At 43.7% G+C, this 17809-nt stretch overlaps 1 protein-coding gene across 3 annotated transcripts in view; it reads right to left on the bottom strand.

The window, feature by feature from the left end:
* Positions 1 to 17809, bottom strand: part of HAUS5 (HAUS augmin like complex subunit 5) — a 740017-nt gene that overhangs the window by 634169 nt on the left and 88039 nt on the right. For all 3 annotated transcript variants that reach the window (XM_069604849.1, XM_069604848.1, XM_069604847.1), the window contains 2 exons: positions 17530 to 17650; positions 7917 to 8076 (listed from right to left, as the gene is read on the bottom strand). In XM_069604849.1, the coding sequence (XP_069460950.1) occupies positions 7917 to 8068 (152 nt within the window). In that variant the 5' untranslated portion in view covers positions 8069 to 8076; positions 17530 to 17650. The remainder of the gene's footprint in view (positions 1 to 7916; positions 8077 to 17529; positions 17651 to 17809) is intronic.

Here is a 17809-nt window from a genome sequence, read left to right as displayed (position 1 = left end):
ACGGCATTATTGTAGCCATTGTGTGGTAAAGAAAGTAAAATAATTTACAGAGATGGTACAGGTGTTCACAAGGCCTAGAAGCGGCGAAGGTAGCTGACCAGAGCACAGAAACGAGTCACAGAATACTCAAAGTAACACAGAGAGAGTAATGGAATCGAAAATCTGCTGCTGTGTGTTGTGAAACGGTGTGTTTATACTTATTGAGGAAAGAGGCGTCCTGCCATTTCCATGGCGACACTTCATTAGCTGAGGCGCAGCGATTGTTGACACGAAACGTGCTTTGGCGTTGGGAAATGGGCGGTACGCGTCTGCTGATGTCAGGCTCAGGGGCGGGGGATTTGATTTAGTGCCGCAAAAGCAGGTGAGCCAGGGCGATGGGGGGAAATGATAGGATTATCAGAAAATGGCGGCTGATTTCGAGTGCGTTAATGGACGAAAAGTCGGGTAAGGTCCATAGGAAAGTTTTCTACGATCTACCGAGTTATGCTTAAAAACACATGGCCGAACCGTAGGGACAATAAAAAAAAAGTCCCGGAACTATCCTTTAAGGATTCAAATATGCCATGTCGTTCCCGGCACGTCTGTGAGTTGAACACAATGGCAAAGGCCTGTTCTTTCAAACTCCGGAGGAGGGGAGAAACTTCCTAGACGTAACTGACAGTGTGGCTGGACCGGCGAAGGGCAGAAGCGACCGGGGAGGGCCTCGCCACGAGACCCAGAGTAACACTATCGTTCTGCAGCGGTTCTCCAATTTGGCAGCCTTATACTAAATGCCTGTGGGGTATTCAACCATCAGTGTTTTTAACAGTGGCTATAGTGTGTTGGAGTGGCTAAGCCTCGCGTGGCTCCCATGCTTCAGCATATTGTTGGGTGGAGGGGGACCTTACTGGCAAGTTGGGGTTGTCGGCGGGGGATGGGTGGAGTTGGGATGTTTCTGTTGGGGAATTGGGAAGGGGTGGTTTCGTTCTTTCAGCACACACTCTTCTGGCATTTAGTTACACCTCTGGAATGTTTACCGGGGTGGGCCTGATCAAGAAAGATAAGGGGGCGGGAGGGGGGTTGTTGTTGGCCTTGGCTTGAGAGCATGGTCCTTCTCTTTGGGTTGACAGTGAGGTGGTCTGATTCGGATTCACGAAACTGGGAGAGGGGAGTTTTCGTCTCTCAGGTTTCGAACTCAGGGTAATGGGAGTATGGTTAATAAGTATGGTTGACATGGAACATCAGAGGGTTGGACTGCCCCGCGAAAGCTAGAAGGTTTCTGCTCTACATGCAACAGCACCCGGGGAATATTGATCTCCTTCAGGAGACGCAGCTCTCGGCCACCAGCGAATCTGCCTTTGCCAAATCCTGGGGCTGCCACATATACTTATCATATTCTAGGTACTCTCGTGGGGTCGGTATCATTATTAGAAACACTGGTGGGTTTCGGTGCAGAGGGACACAGAAGGGAGAGCCTTGATTCTCACAAAACTAATACAAGGTAGGAGCTTTACCTTTGTCAATTACTATGGTGCCAATACTGACTCCATCGAGAGCTTGGAGTTTATTGAAGGTCACCTGAGGAAGCACCCAGAAATCATGGTGTGGTGGGCAGGGGACTTCAACGCGGTCATGAGTTATTCGATGGATACGTCAGGAGGTCATAACAGACGAGTGTCTAAGGTTACAGGTAGGCTATTGCAGATCTGTGTCAAAGGGTTGGTGGATATATGGAGGGCTCAGCATGGTACTGAAAGGGGGTACACATTTCGGTCTTCTGTTCATGATTCTGCTTCGAGACTTGACTTTTTTCTTGCTTCCACCAAGGTGTCTGGTTGGTTGTAATATTCTCGCACATACACTTTCCGATCATGCTCTGGAGGTGGTGAATCTCCTCATCCCAGTGAAGGAGCAGGGGTAAAAATGCTCAGCACGTTAAGAATGAAAGTCTGCATGACACTGTTTCGGGAGGAGGTGAGGGAGGGCGTGCTCCGGTGTTTCCAAGAGAATGAAGGTTCTGTGTGATTTTACCCTATGTTATGGGAAGCCTTAAAGTGTGTGATAAGGGGTTCATGTATTGCCAAGGAGGCAGGAATTCTGAAAACTATTAGGGCCATGCTTGCTACCAGCGAGTCCCAACTGCGGGAACTGGAATTAGGGGTAGGGTTCCCAACGGATGAAGGTATGCAGGCCAGATTTTGTGAGAAAATCGGAGGTTAGATTTCTTCCCAGGTCGGCGAAGGTGAGAGGATACAGGGAGTGTCAGAGGACTGGGGCCATGCTGGCTCGCTTTATTAAAGCTGAGAATTCTAGGTCGCACATCGAAGGGGTTTCAGATCAAAAGGGGAGGCTTGCGCAGACAGATGAGGGGATAATGAGAGCATTTGTGAATTTTACAGGTGGTTATACTCTTCACGGTCCACCACGGACCAGGGTATCCTAGATGAATATTTGGATCAGGTTGGTCTTTACTGGTTGGCGCAGGAGGAAAGAGAATGGTTGGGAAAACCGTTAGCAGAACAAGAGATCCATGAGGCAATCACATGGCTACCTGCTGGGAAGGTGGCCTGCCCCGATGGGCTTACAGCTGACTTCTACAATGCCTATACAAGCATTCTGGTTCCTCACATGCTTCATATGTATCAGCAAGCACTGCTAGATGGTGAACTGTCAGGCTCGATGCATGAGGGCAGCGGCCGTTCTCTTAAAGCCCAGAAGTAAGGCGGAACACTGCTCTTATCGTCCAATCTCTCTAATAAACCTGGCGAGAGCGCTGGCCAATAGACTTGCCCAGTTAATGCCAATGTGTGCTGGCTGACCAGGCAGCGTTTTATTCCTGGGCGGTGCACGTCCTGTGGGTCTTGCCGACTCTTTGGTCTCCTTCGTTTCTGGAGTATCAGACCTCAGTGCTGGTAGCCCTTCTCGATTCCGAGAAGGCATTTGACTCGATTGAATGACCGTTTCTCTTCACCGCGCTGAGATGGATGGGGTAGGATTTTATAAGAAGGTTTACTTGTTGTACAAGGGCCCGCTTATGCGCCTTAGGGTGAACGGTAGTTGTTTACTCACAAGCTGGCGATTTCTCTCTATGTGGACCATTTAATCCAATTCATTAAAGACCCTTCGATGAACGTGGCACCTGTCGTGAGGGATGTGTTGGTTTACGGTCGTTTCTCAGGGCTTAATATTAAACCCTCCGAGTCGGTACTGTTTCCCTTGGTGTGCAGCCATAATGTCGAATTCAATATAGTCGAAAACAAAAATGTCGAAAATATTTAGTCGAAAAAAAGAAATGTCGAAAATAAAAATGTCTAATTTTTTATTTAATATATATGAAGTAATAGTTTATTTCAAGTGTAAACTAAATATATTAATAAATATATAACATTCAATAACATTATGCTTTTAACTTCAATGTGCATTATACTTTTTGTCCTGTGGATGGTGCTAGAAGATTAGAAACATTCATATAACTATATATATAATGTTTGTTTTTGTTTTCCTACGCACGTTACGTCCCCTTACGTTAACGTGAGCGCCATTTTTAAAGCCCATTTGTAAACCGTTTTCCTAGCGTTCGCGTCTCCGTGCTCATGATTTTATGGATTTTTTTTTTCATGGATTTTTTCGAACCAAGCAGGTTTTTTTACATTGGATTAAGGGCTTTTTTCATCTTTTTTTCTTCCGGATCATTGTGGACTTTTTTTACTTATGGGTTCGTTTTGCAGTTCCGTATAGTTTTCCTTGCCGGATTGTTTTTACTTGTTTTTTTTGTGGATATTTACATGGATCGTTGTTGCAGACTCGGATTTATTGATCTTCAGCTTGGTGTTTTTGGATGTACTTCTCCCGTGCCATAATGGATCGCAGATTTCCACGAAACGCAAGTTTATTTTTTTCTTTAAGTGAAATTCCACTGTACTTTTATTTAACATTTCAAGTTAAATGCAACCGAATTCAAGAATGTATCTTTATTGTATTTGTTAAAATCTCGTATTAGTTGTTCCAGTTTATTTTCGTAATCCCTGTATTTTTTACGTTTTGGTTCTTGGTTTGCTAATTAAATTGTTTGGGATATTCTAAATTCCTGGTGTTGTTCTTCCATTTGCAAGTCCCTCAAAAAATTCCATAAATTAGGATTCTTTGTATTGAAATTTTTGTTTAGTCTACTATGCCATCCCTCTAATCTATTATTGGTGCGTGGTTTACTTTCTAATGTAGCCTGGTAGCAGTTCCACAAGGGTACATGGTATTTTGGCCTGTGCCGCGTTCCACTACGAGTTAATTGTCCGATCCAAGTGGTTTCAACATATTCTAATAAATCTATTTTCTGCTTCATGATCAATATGATTCTCCTGTACAAAAGCTAATGCAAACAGTTTTTTAATGTTGCATTAGTAACAACTGTCCTCTGTATATTTACTGCTTAATCCTAATTTCTGTAATTTTCGCCATATACTTTGCGTAAAATGAAAAAAAACACCCCTGACCCCTTGTTTCTTTGTACACTGATTGAAAACCCTTAATTTGCGCCATTTCATAGTCCACGATTATTGTAGTCTGTTTAGAATCAGGTATAGTTTCTTTGATTTTGTCGAACACGATTTTATATGTTTCCTCACTTTTTCTTGGCATTAAAATATATACAAGTGGAATTATTTGGTCATTTATTGTCCCATGTACGGTAAAAATCTGGTGAAAAGGTTGCGGGCACACTTTAAACGTTGCGTCACTTTGCCAATGTTGACTCCTATTTAGATGTTGAAAATTAGCAGCAGTAGAAAATATCAATATTTGTTTACCTCCAGTGTGGCATGGTGGAAATTATCTCCTTTGGCGGTTATTTTAAAAACATCCGCGATTGTTATATCATTAAATAGCACTGGCGCCCGTGGTAGATTTTCCTTTTGCTGTTTTGTATGGTTTATTATTCTTTGCATTAATTTCTCCGCTGGTAACTGAGCTGATATATGAGAGGGCAATTTATCACACACACCGGAAAGTACTGATCCACTAGCTTCACCCTGACTGTCCAAGGCTTTTCGTTTTAGTTCGGATATTGTTTTTTTAATAATAATATTGGTCTGATCAGGTAGATGATTCGTGTTCATTTTTGCTCTTTACATCCGAAGCATCAGTAATAACTTGTGCGCTGCATTTACTTTTGGCGTACTCTATGCACTTCCAGTAAGTGCGATCCTTTTTTTCAGACTCTTTATAGAACACGTATCCATTTAAAACTAACTGTTTTCTGCGGTGATGTACTCCACTTTCTTCTCCATCGTTTATTCTAAAATAAACGAGAAAATAAACTATTTTACCTTTTCTGTTACATATAAACGCGAAAATAACGTATTTTACCTTTCCTGTCATATACTATTATATTGTAAGATACCTTAATGTCTAGTTATGACAACATTACCTTTTTTAGTCAGAATCAACTTCAATCGATTTCCTGCAGTATGTTCTCTAGTGAGGTTCTGTCAGGTAATGACGGTTTTCCACAACCGTTATTGGGTTTGTGGTACCTATGCAAGGTTCTTTACTCGTGGTTGTCACCTACGAGTTTAACCCTTTTTTATCCTTTTGTGTTGTGTATGAGGGGTCAGGGGTGAGAGAGTGGTCGGGGGGGGTCCTGGTAGGTGGTGTAGGGTGAGGGAGGCTGGGGGGGACCCCCCCTATTAAAATGGTACTATTGTTGACGTTTTACATACGGATATAGATATTGTTTTCGATTTTTTTTTACATTTATTTTTTGAAAACTTGACTTCTTCAGTTATATGTATATTTTTTCGACATTTTTGTTTTCGACATTTGTTGTTTGACGTTATTTTTTCGACATTATCACTATAAAACGTTTCCCTTGACTGATTGGACTGTTCGGTTCCAAGAGGAGTTCGATTTTCAGTGGCAATCCGACCACACCAGCTATCTAGTGGTCACAGTGGTCAGATCATCGGAATTACTCTACCAGGAGAACTATGAGGTGAAGCTGGTACACACAGAATCACTGCTTGGGAGATGGAGGAATTTGCCTTCGTCTATGTTTGGCCACATCTCATTAATTAAAATGGTAATATTACTGAGACTCCTGTATACATTCCTTAATGGAACCATTGTGGCCCCTGCAAACTTCTTCAATCCTCTGACATCTGTGTTAACATATATTTGGCAGGGGAGGCAGGCCCAGGTGCGCTGGGAGAAGTTGCAAGTTCCCTTGGAGGGGGGGAGGGGTAGCCCTTCCTGACGTGGAAGCCTACTGGACTGCAGCGCAGGCATCCTTCTTAACTCACTTGTAACCGGACCGGGCACATATGCACATAGAAAGGGAAATTGTTGCTCCATCGCTGTTGAGGGCAGTGGTTCTCACCTCCCCCCAGCAAATTACCAGAGTGCGTAATATGGTTGAATTGACATACAGTGCTTGGAATCGTATTGAAGGCAAATCGAGGGATGGGTTACTGTATTCCCCACTACTCCCCATTAAACATGTACGAGGGATACCTCTTGCGGGAGAGAAGGTCTTCGTACAAAGTATGGACAGGTTGGGTTTAGCATGTTGGCGAGATATCTTTCGGAATGGGCAGTCCGATAGCTGGAAGGATTTAAAGCCAAGGGGGAAGTGTCAGCATTGGATATCTTTATTTACTTTAGGCTAAGAGTTGAGTTGAAGTGCAGATTTGCTGACTTCCCACAGGAGCCATCTGGTTCTCCTGTACTGCACAAGATAATTAGCACAGGGGCTAGGTACAAGCTGGTATCTAGGCTATACTCCACTATAATTGACAGGGCCGTAGGATGGGTGGGAGACGCTTGCGTTAAACGGGAAGAAGCGCTGGGAGTTCCCCTACTGGATGATGTCTGGAGATACTGTTGCACACAGACCCGAAGGGTGGCGATCAACAGCAATTTCAAGTTAATTCATTTTTAAGTTTTGCACCAGTTCTACCTGACCCCGTGGATATTCATAGGCTTTTTCCTGAGTCGCCAGAGTCATGCCAGAGATATGGTCTCTGTCCTGCAACTTTCCTACATCTAGCTTGGTCTTGCCCCCAAATACATTGCTTCTGGGCACAAGTGTTTGAAATGGTTAAGGCGATTACTGGAGTAAGGGTGGCTCCGTCCCCTATGAGAGCATTGTTGGGCTACACACAAGAGTTACCTAGACATGCCAGAACACTTCTGGAGCTGGTGTTACTGCTGGCCAAAAGGAGGGTAGCTGTGGTGTGGGGGAGGGGTGCTCTCCTGTGTATGACTAGTGGAAATTGGATATTGCTCTCTGCCATGAGCTGGAAACGCACTATGGGGCCATGGTGCATCCAGCCTCGAAATCCATGGACATCTGGGCCCTGTATGTTGCATATCTATTGTCAAATGTTAACAGCATGGCTAGCGGGGTCTGAATATTAATTTGTTTCTTCTGTCTGGACTCGATCTGCCTAGATGCTCCTTGTTGGTATTTATTCCTATTCTTTTGGTTGGACGGAGAAGGTAAGGTTGGGGGCGGTGGGGCAGTTGTGTGCTGAATTGTTTTTCGTTTTGAAGTAAGAAATCAATAAAAACAGTTTTAAAAAAAGAAATTCTGTCCAGGCAGCAGGAATATAGGAATCTGGGAAGGTTCCGAATCTAAAGAATAAACAGAAATGGATGGGGATTTGTTTTTTTTTTTTTAACTAGAGGGGCATAATGTTTCCCACAAGCAAGTACATTTCACAACAAACTTTGTGAAACAAATGGGTCACAGACTATCCAGCGCCCCAGAATCTCACATGCAAACTTCCTAGAATCAGCCAACTGCACCCTAAGACTCCCACCGGCTGAACTCCCAAGAGCTGTGCATGCGAAAGCTGAGCCAGAAGCCTACTTTGAATCTCACCTAAGGATGTAGTGGAGCAGCACATACAATTATTGACCCTGATGATAACTCCCAACCTCACCTGTTTATATCCTGGAAGCATTCCACGCGGTCTTTAATCCGGGTGCTAGTTTCACGCAGTTTATTTCTCTCCCGCTCTTTCTTATTCAAGAATGCCGTGAGTAATTGTTTTTTGCGCCGGGTGTCCTGCAGTTTCTCATAACTTGCCTCCATGGAGGCCACTGCATTTCAAGAAAAAGAAGACACATTTGCCCTTGCTCCATCATAAAGTCGACTCCAGCCCTACAGAGAAGAGGCTAATCAAATACTTACATAGGGCATCAAAGGCATCAAAATACTCCTAGCAAAAAAGAGGAAATGACAAACCCATAAGAACCTTCCCCCTACATCTGCCCACAAAGCTCCTTGAACATTATGAGATAGGTGGTACCAACAAAGCAGTATCAAAGCAGGTTAACTTGATTATTACTGCGTGGTCAGAAGAGGATCTGGAAGATAAAAATGTACCTCTATAGGTACATGAATTTCTACAAAAACATAGATTACAAAAAGATGTGCTTTCAAGTTGAAGTACATTTTTTCTTGATTAAACAATACTCCATATGCAATGGCAATTACTTGTACTCCATAAGAAAATTATATTTGTTAAGATAGAATTCCTATTTTTGGGATTCTAAGGCCACATTTTAGGAACCCAAAAATGTTTTACCCCTCTCTTCCCCCATTTTCGGATGGCAGACTTATTTTTCAGGACCAGAGGGACTTTTATTGAAGTGCCTCTGACATTGCAATCCATTTTCACTCTTTTTGTTTTAAGTATATGGTCCAAGGGTTAAGCAGGCTAGAGGCAGCCGCACTTTAGGTTTTTGGCTTCACTACTGTAGTTGGATGCAGTTCATTTATATCGTTGTTGTGGATTTCTACTGCGAGAAGTCCTGGCTGGGCTTGCTGCATCGTGCTGCTGACCATATGTGGCGAGTTGATCTTTCCAGCCTGGGGCAGTCTTCAGGCATGTTTACTGCTGCTGCCTGACATTTTCTGCCAGGCTCTCCTGCCTTGCAGCTGTTTGCTTCCATTGCGTGGAAGGGAAGTGGGGCACCACTACACCCTCCGATCTACATATTGTGCCATTCTCCTTGGGTCGCACACTTCAGTTATCCCTGCGCTTGGGTCGTTTTCTGCTGGGTTGCCACACTGCTTTGTCCACCGAGCCGCCAAAGTTTTCACAGGTTCTTTCACCTTCCTCAAGACTTTCTCACCAGTGTTTTCACTACTGGCATGAGGGGCTCCATCGTGGGAAGGAACTTTACTCCTCTATTCTGTCACGGAGTAGATGTTGGCCCAGCATTCAAGTCCCTGGGCACCGGATCCTGTAAACCATACCTAGAATAGAAGCCCTGTGGTTCGGCCATCCTACAATCGAATTTAAGGGAACCAACACTGCAAGTACCTAACCTTTGGGTCCTGGGGTGGACGCTTAGTCATGATAATCACACTCAGAGGTCCCACCAGTTGGTGGGTAGAGGCTCTTCGGAAGCAGGCCTTTTAGTACAGTTCCCATTGAATAACATTGTGAGTCTTCCTACTTTGCTGCATCCCATCCTGGGGCTCGTGGTGCCCGACGAAATCTCTGGATCTCTGGATTAGGGTCACCTCTATTGCCCCTTGTTTGCTGACACATCTGTTTTACCCCCAAAGGTGCAGTGCAGAATATCTTCATTTTAACCCCATACAAGCGGCTGGCCTACTGAGTTTGTTCCGTTTTACTCTATGGAACATTCAACTTAACTTGAAACTCTGCTAAAGTGACTTAAGGGGTACTTACTTTCCCATGCAGATTTTCCACATATTCCCGTGGGGTTCAGGGAGTTCTAGGCCAGGAACTAGCTTTTTGTCTCTTAAAGGAATAGTGTGCTCTAGAATATTATTGGCTAAAAAGTTGGCCCATAATTAAAAAAAATATTTTTTAGATATATTTTTGAAGTCCCTATGTAAAGTATTGTGCAAATGAAGCTCAAACTGAAAAATGGGAAGCACTAGGAGGCATCCATTTTTTGAAATGGATGCCTCCTGTGCTTGCCCTTGCAGCACTAATGAAGCAAAAGCCAGCCAGCTGTAATAAACAAAAGCTACCACTGGGTGGCTTTTGTTTCATTGGTGCCGGAGACCAGAGACTGCAGGCAGGAAAGCTGCATCTGGGTAAATTGCTCTTTTTTTTTAAAATAAGCAAAACTGCGTTTTTTCCCCCTAGGTTTTCCGGGCTGGAGGAGCCTGGAAAACTTAGAAAGAAAACCGCAGCTTTTAAAACGGTGTATTTATGTTTGCGGTAGCTTCATCTTGGAGCTCAGTGGGGGCATATATAACGTTCTATTTAAAAACGGTGCGGTTTTCTTTCTAGGTTTCTCGTGCTCCTCCGAGCCGGGGGAGCACGAGAAACTTAGAAAGAAAAACCGCAGCATTTTTTAAGACAACCGTGTTGTGTTGCTGCCTGCCGTGGCTATCACTTTGAGTCTCTTTGGCTCCCCTGGGGGAGCCCAGGAGACTCAACGTGAAAGCCCCTGCAGGCAGAAATACAACGCGGGTGTGTTTTGAAATGCTGCAGTGTTTCTCACTACGGCGGCTTTCGGTGGAGTCTACTGGGCTCCCCAAACCCTGAGGAAGTCCAGGAGACTCCAAGCGAAAGCCGCCGCAGTGAGAAATACAACGTTTTTGTATTTGTAAATGCCGCAGTATTTACAAATACAACAACATTGTTATTCTGACTGCGGCGGCTTTCGCTTGGAGTCTCCTGGGCTCCCCCATTTTGGGGGAGCCCAGGAGACACCACGCAAAAGCCGCCACAGTCAGAATAACAACATTGTTGTATTGATGATTTCTGTGGTTTTCCAACCACGGCAATCACAAATACAACAACGTTGCATTTGTAATTGCTGCGCCTTTGCTTTTTGCCTTCATTTTACGTTTCTGTGCTTCCCTTGGCTTGGGGGAGCACTGAAAACATAAAATGAAAGTGAAGGCAGCCCCCTCAGCTCTGCTCTGGCTGCAATAAGCAAAAGCTCCCAGTAGAGGGCTTTTGCTGCTTGTTTAGTGCCGCCAGGGCAGAGCTGAGGAGGCTGCCTGAAATGGCAAAATGGATGCTCCCATGTAAACGCTTTGAGACTCGTTTGCTCAAAGCGTTTACATAGGAACTTTCATTAAAAATATGTTTAAAGTATGTTTTAGACTATTGCTCATCTTTCAAAGCAATACTATTTTAGAGCGCACTATTCCTTTAACTCTGATTTTAAATGCATTTGTTAAATGGTGCTCTCCACTCGTTTTGCAGTGAATGTTGATTATAGGCTGTATCAAACATTGGTTACAAACTATTTTTACCAGAAGTGCTTTGCAAAAGGTAACGGTGTACAGAATGCATCTAGATGAATTGGAGGCCTGTGGCTTTGTTTTTGAATTGCTTCCACCCTCCAGCACAGCCTTCGACTGATGTGTGCATTTATATTTTACAAATACTCTGCCTTAGAAAGCCAGAATTAATGTGGATTGTTGGGGGTTGTCTTATGGCCCTTTATGGCCATTTGTCCCGTGTGGTAAACAGTGTGGTTTCCTTTTCTTCCCACCCATTATCTATATTAACTGGGTGCTTACCACCAGTTACAGAACCTACGAATTATAACCAGAGTGGATTGTGGCTTCTGGACATTTTTCTGTTGTGTAGGAAACTAGCGATTGTTAACTGTGTTAGAATGTCCTTTTCACTCCCCCTTTTCTATGTTCTGTGCCTATCTGAATCTAGTGGACCCACATGAAAGGTGTGAGGAGAGTGAAACATTTCATGTTTTTAGAATATACTGTGTACTTTAAAACTGTATTATGCACTCAAGGATGTATTTGATCCAATCAAGATCTAGATGTGTAATATAAATAAATAAATGTATACATTTTTCTATATATCCGTTTAGTACATTTTCTATGGACAAGAGTGTGGACGAAGTGTACCTTTGTCAACCTGCTACACCTCTCTGAGAGAGGTCTTGTCACTCTGCCTAGATACCGGCTGCCTGTTTAGATGGGTGCTTTAGCCCCTCGCTAGGGTTAGACTTTGCACAGCCCACTAAAAGGGGGTTGTACTTCAAAAAATGTGAGTTAAATGCTCCTGCTTCAAAATCTTATCTGGAACCCTTGGTAATCCTACAACTGTAGGCTAGCCTATGACTGTACCCCACACTTCCTTTGTGCCATCAATAAACAAAACCACAGGTACAGCAACTTCAGCACTCTGTTAATCACGCATCTCCTAGTATTCTATAATGGGCACTGTCCTGGAAGATATGCAGTCAGAAAACAGTGGGCATGGGACCCTCTTTTGTATATGGGGGGGCCTGTCTCATGAGGAATAATAACCTGAGAAACAGAAAGGTGAGCCCAGGCTACCCCACCTGTATATATTCCACCAAGGGAGGTGAAAACTACAGTACAGTTGTGTGATTGAACCGCAACATATGGTCAAGAAACATGAAATCATCACATAACTTATTCAAAACAAGCCTAAAACACTAATACCAACAACCTTGCACCTATAAGAAAGAGGTGCATGAGTAGTGTGGCATAGGAATCAGAGTGTGATATACACACACAGTGTATGATCCGAAGGGAGTTATCACAATAGCACTCACTTACGGTGTATTCTACTTGTGTGGTTTTTAACATAATGTATGTTTTATGTACTATGATTATTTTTATGATGGACTATATAGATTCTTAATAAAATTTTGTGATATTGAGTTTCCACTTTTTATGTGGGTAGAGTGTTTAGTGGCACCTGTTTGAATTCCGGACTTTCTTTTTGTAGATAAAAGTGTATGTTCACAGAGCAAGAAGTCTGTTAGATCCCTACCTGTGACTTATAACCGTTTTGAGAACAGATTGTTGCTCTCAACAGGTCGACAAATTGGTGTTTCCAGCTCATGAGGTGGACTGTGCCTTGCATCAGATCTCACTCCGAGTTGTCCCTTTGAGCTTTCCTCAGGACCATCAGCACATCTGTTGTATCAATGAAATCCCCCATGAAAGGGTACCGATTATAACAATCGCTACAAAAATAAATAAAATAAATAAACAACTTTTTTAAAGACTTGACTAAAAGATAGTGTAACTTAGTGTCCTATCTTAGAGACTGTAGTAGCACACCCGCCTTTTATTTCTTTATGCCGGTTATATTGGGCTATTTCTTAGTTCACACTTAGGCGTTAAATGTAGTTCGGAAGTATCTACACCATCAAAAACAGAAGGGAGGGAGGAAAAGAAAAACTCCCATTACTGCTGGTCCTCAATCACAGCTTAATGATTTGACAAATGCTGTCTGTCAAAAGGGTACTCTTCAACATGCAGTCCTCATTCTGTTTGCCAGCAATACCGAGTCTATAGAACAAGCAGAGCAAGGACGATTTGTATAATTACCCAAATGGCAGGATCTTCAGTATGGTTATTCATTTTAATATGCCCCTCACTCTTTGGCCGGCCTCCCTTGGCACTCCTCCTATCCCTACCTGCGAGGCTAAGTACCTCGGGGTCATCTTTGACTGTGCACTTTCCTTCTCCGCTCACAATTCTGACGTCTCTAAAAAGCCAAACTACTTACTGCACCTCATTAGAGGTACTCTGCCTTTCCTCTCTTTCCCCCAGCAGCTCACGGTCTCCCAAGCTCGGGTTCTTTCTAGGTTGGACTACTGTAACTGCCTCTTTCTAAATCTACCTGCCTCCGCTCTCTGCCCTTTATAACTAATCCAGAACAGGACTGAGAGACTTGTCCGTGGCCTCAAGCCCAGGGATGGCATCTCTCAAGCTCTGAAATCCCTTCATTGGCTCCCAGTGGATGCAAGGATTCATTGTCCACAAGGCTTTCTGGGGCCAAGGTCCAAAATACCTTCAACTATCTGTCTGTAAATACCCCCTCTTTCAAGCCCTTCGCTCCTCTACTTCTAACTCCCTCATGGTCAGTCGTTTTTCAAAGAAACAAGCTGTGGGTAGATCTCTGTCCTCGGCTGGGGCCTCCGTTTGGAACAGCCTCCAGATCACCCTGAAACTTGAGGAGAACAATCTCCGGTTCTGGAAACACCTCAAGACCTTCCTCTTCGTTTCTGCCTTTGCCCCTCCTCGCCCCTGCTGAACTGTTTCTCTCTCAGCACCGTGCACCTGGCCACCCTCTGTTCATTCGGGCCCAGGTACCTGCTCACCCTGCCACCTTCCTGCACTGACTACGGGCCACCCTTTGCACTGGGGTCTGCATCTGTACCCATACAGTCCCCCTCCCACTTTCTTCTGCAATTATCAGTTGTATTCTATCTAACAAATCTAGCACTTGCGGTCCGCACTAACATTATCCACTGCCTTCATTTATTTATTTACTTTTCATTTATTCTTTTTTCGCCTCTGTTCCGCACTTTCCACTTTATCTGCCCTTTTCCCTCTTCCATGCACTTGCGTGTTGTTAAAGGTCACTATACCTAGTAAGATTGTTGCTTCTGTTCTCCCTTGTTCCCCTCCCTTTGTCTGGTCACACGCTGAAACACTTGTGTACGAGCGCAATATAAATAAAATATATCATGCAGTCCCCGCGTTTTGTGTGTCAAAGTTTCCAGTATCTAAATCTTTGTTCGTTTTAATGTGCAAGAGTGCACTGGCATTTATTTTTTTGTAGCGATTGTTCTAATCGGTACCCCTACGTTGGGGATTTTATTGATACAACTGATGTTGTGCCAATGGTCCTGAGGAAGGCTCAGAAGGACAACTCGTAGTGAAATCTGATGCAAGACACAGTCCCCCTCATGAGCTGGAAAAACACCAATGTGTCGACCTGTTGAGAGCAACAATCTAACATTTACCATATTTCAAGATCTATTAAGGATCTATTAAGGAAATGTTCTGATATCATTATAAATTAATACGACTAGAATGTCACTGTTACTCATCTCACAGTCACTAATAATTTACACCATCTTTAGACTTCAAGTTCAATATCACATTAATGTTCGGGACATGATGTCTTCTCAAAAATGTGTGCTATGTTCTTCACACTATTGTTATTTGTTTTTTAAAACATATGTTCAGTGTTTTAGGCTTGTTTTGAATAAATGTTATGTGATGATTTCATGTTTCCTGACAATATATTGTGGTTCAATCACACAACTGTACTGTCGCGTCCACCTCCCTTGGTGGAATACATACGGGCGGGGTAGCCTGGGCTCACCTTTCTCGGTTTCTCACTGGAAAAGTATCCAGTTATTTTAATCGGAAACAAAACAGAGTGGTACATTTCCGAGTGGACAAAAACACAGAAAAACACTGAAATATATAAAGGGTAGTGGGGTAAGGGGTTAAAATGGGTCGGGATAGGGTGCCTTTAAAAAGAATGGAAAAAAGGGGGACTTGAGGGTGGGGGGAAACCCCCCAAATAACATTTTTTTAAAAATCTGTATTTTTCGATTTTTTTGTCCACTCTTATGTACCACTCTGTTTTTGTGGTGATAAGATCACATATAAACTCCTAGGCTGTTCCTTTGAACCCCTTTATCGTATATCACCTCCTTCCCTGGTCTAGGCTGTACATTGCAACAGGCCTCTTCCCTATTAGAAAATAATTCTCTTTTAAGCAATTTTCCCGCCATAATCTCTGGACCCCCAAACTTTTTACTTTTGTTTTTGGACCCGTCCTGACTTTTTATAGAGAAGTGAAGCATTCACTTCCCTGGCCCTTTGCTCATTTTGTCACAGGGAAACCGATCAGTCCTTCAGACTATCAGTACTGGAAAACTGTCTCCCTTTTGTGTTTTACTTTTTACCAGTTTTGGTAGCTTTTCTTACAGTGCACACAGCATCTTAAAATGTAGTGTATGGGGATACTTTTGTATCACCATAGACCTTTACACCGGGAGTTTCGGTTACTTTTTAAAGAGCCCAAGGACTAGCTTGTGGCAGCATTGGCATTTTAACAATTTTTTGCATTTGTTTTAGTGTACACATTCGTGTTTAAAGCATCTGGCTTCTAAACGTGGCAAGTGTCCCAAAATGGCCATGCCATGATGTTTTTCACGTGCCCTTTGTCCATTTTGTTCTTGGCCTTCTTCCTGCCTTCTCTGGTCAGAAACCCCTAATATGGTCATGCATATGTCCAGGAAAGCTACTGTTGTGGGCTAGTGCATGTCAGTTGTGTGTGGGCAAAGGTAGTGGGAGGGACGGTTTGGTCCCATTCCACAACTATGATGCCAGAGTGTTTGGTGTGCATGCATGAGCAAACCCACAGTGGTTCCTGATTGGACAACTGCTCGCTGAGTGAGTGGTGCAAATCCTTATTTGGTGGGATGGTTTTTGGCATGAGCCTGGATTTGGGCTAAGAAGAGGACTCCTGCAGCCATTCCAGTAGATCAGCATTGGAGCCAAGTATCATCTGTGGCCTTGCAGCTGACTGAAGACCCATGGACGACTCCTGAAGAGGCCTAGCAACCTTTCCTGCAATTGCTCCAGTGAAGCCCTGCTGGACTACTTGATCTGAGAAGACCCTTCACGCTGCTGCGATCATTGGACTGGCGGGACCAACCAGTCTCAATGTCTTCTCGCGTTCATGCAGCTTTGGGCCCTCAGAATCATCCCTGGACCACCCAGTGGACTGACCAGCTTTGAATTGGAATACTGTGCCAGAAGCATCAGTGTTCTGTGCTTTTGTCAAAACGTCGATGGTTGCCAGCTCGTCTAACAAGTCACCATCCTGCCAAGTTTCAGCTTCACAGCATCAAGGGATCCTGCACAGAAAGGATATATTCGACTGCAACTGGTGAGACACCTGCTGTCGCATGTGTGCAGTGACCGTCACTGGAACCAGCTTCCTTTAGTCTGGTAGAGTGTCCTGAAGAGGCTGGCACCGGTGCATGCTGCATTTCTTCTTCAGAAAGGCCTGGACCAGACAGGAATCATTCTTACACCCGCAGCTCCTGGGCATCTTTTAGTGGACCCAACGGCGGGAAAACATACCTCCTGCGACTCCCAGTCGACCTGCCAAGTCACTTGGGAAAATCAGAGTACGGCTGGTGAGTAATCGCAATACTCACAGCCATCCCTATCTCCCCTATAATAAACTTTGTGAATAACTGATTATTTCTATTCCTCTGCTTTCTAAACGTTTGTTTTAAAAGATAGAAAAAGTATCTTACTTACCTGTAAAATCCTCGAGAGGTGTATTGGAACATTTTTCACCACTGCCTTTGTCCCCTCTCCTAGAAGCAGCAGTGGAATGTTTGAAGGCCCCATTCAACATAGGGATTGGATTAATTTTTCAAGTGTGTTTTGGGCCTATAAGAGTATGTTTGCACTTAACTGTCTAAGCAGAATCATTGTGGATTTCACTGTGTGGACTCATTGTGAACCCCTGACCACACTCACTCACTTATGAGACTAAGCCGTGACCACTCTACATGCTTACCTTGATTGGGTTTGGCTAACCTCTCAGAGCTCCCCTGTTCATTATAACTGGGGTGGCCTCCTGAAATGCGTCCACCAGGCCAGATTTTAGAAATCCATCTGAACACTTCCATATATGCAACTTGTTCTGTCAACTTTCAATATTTACTACAAGGCATTAAGGTGATGGAGTAATTTTTGTGCAGCTCAGTGTCACATCTCACCGTTCACAGTCAGTTCTGGAATGATCCTCTTTAGCTGCAGCTCTTCATGCTCCAACTCAGCCTTCAGTTTGGAAATCTGCTCTTGTAGCTTAGTTTTCTGTTCCTGTTCTTCAGGCTTCTTCTGCAAGTAAGCAATTGGAGTTAATATGAACACCAAAGACCTGTGGTGAAAAGAGCAACAGGAGCATTCTGGAACATGGGGAGAGGTAGTGCTAGATAATGTAAAAACATTGCTACAATGAACATAGGGCAAAGGATCATGTGTTTAGTTCAGGAAGCA

Source organism: Ambystoma mexicanum, chromosome 1p (assembly GCF_040938575.1).
Source record: "Ambystoma mexicanum isolate Mex_15411 chromosome 1p, UKY_AmexF1_1, whole genome shotgun sequence".
NCBI classification, from domain to species: Eukaryota; Metazoa; Chordata; class Amphibia; order Caudata; family Ambystomatidae; genus Ambystoma; species Ambystoma mexicanum.
The sequence above is the reverse complement of the archived record's forward strand: the minus strand, read 5'-3'. Positions and strand labels throughout refer to the sequence as shown.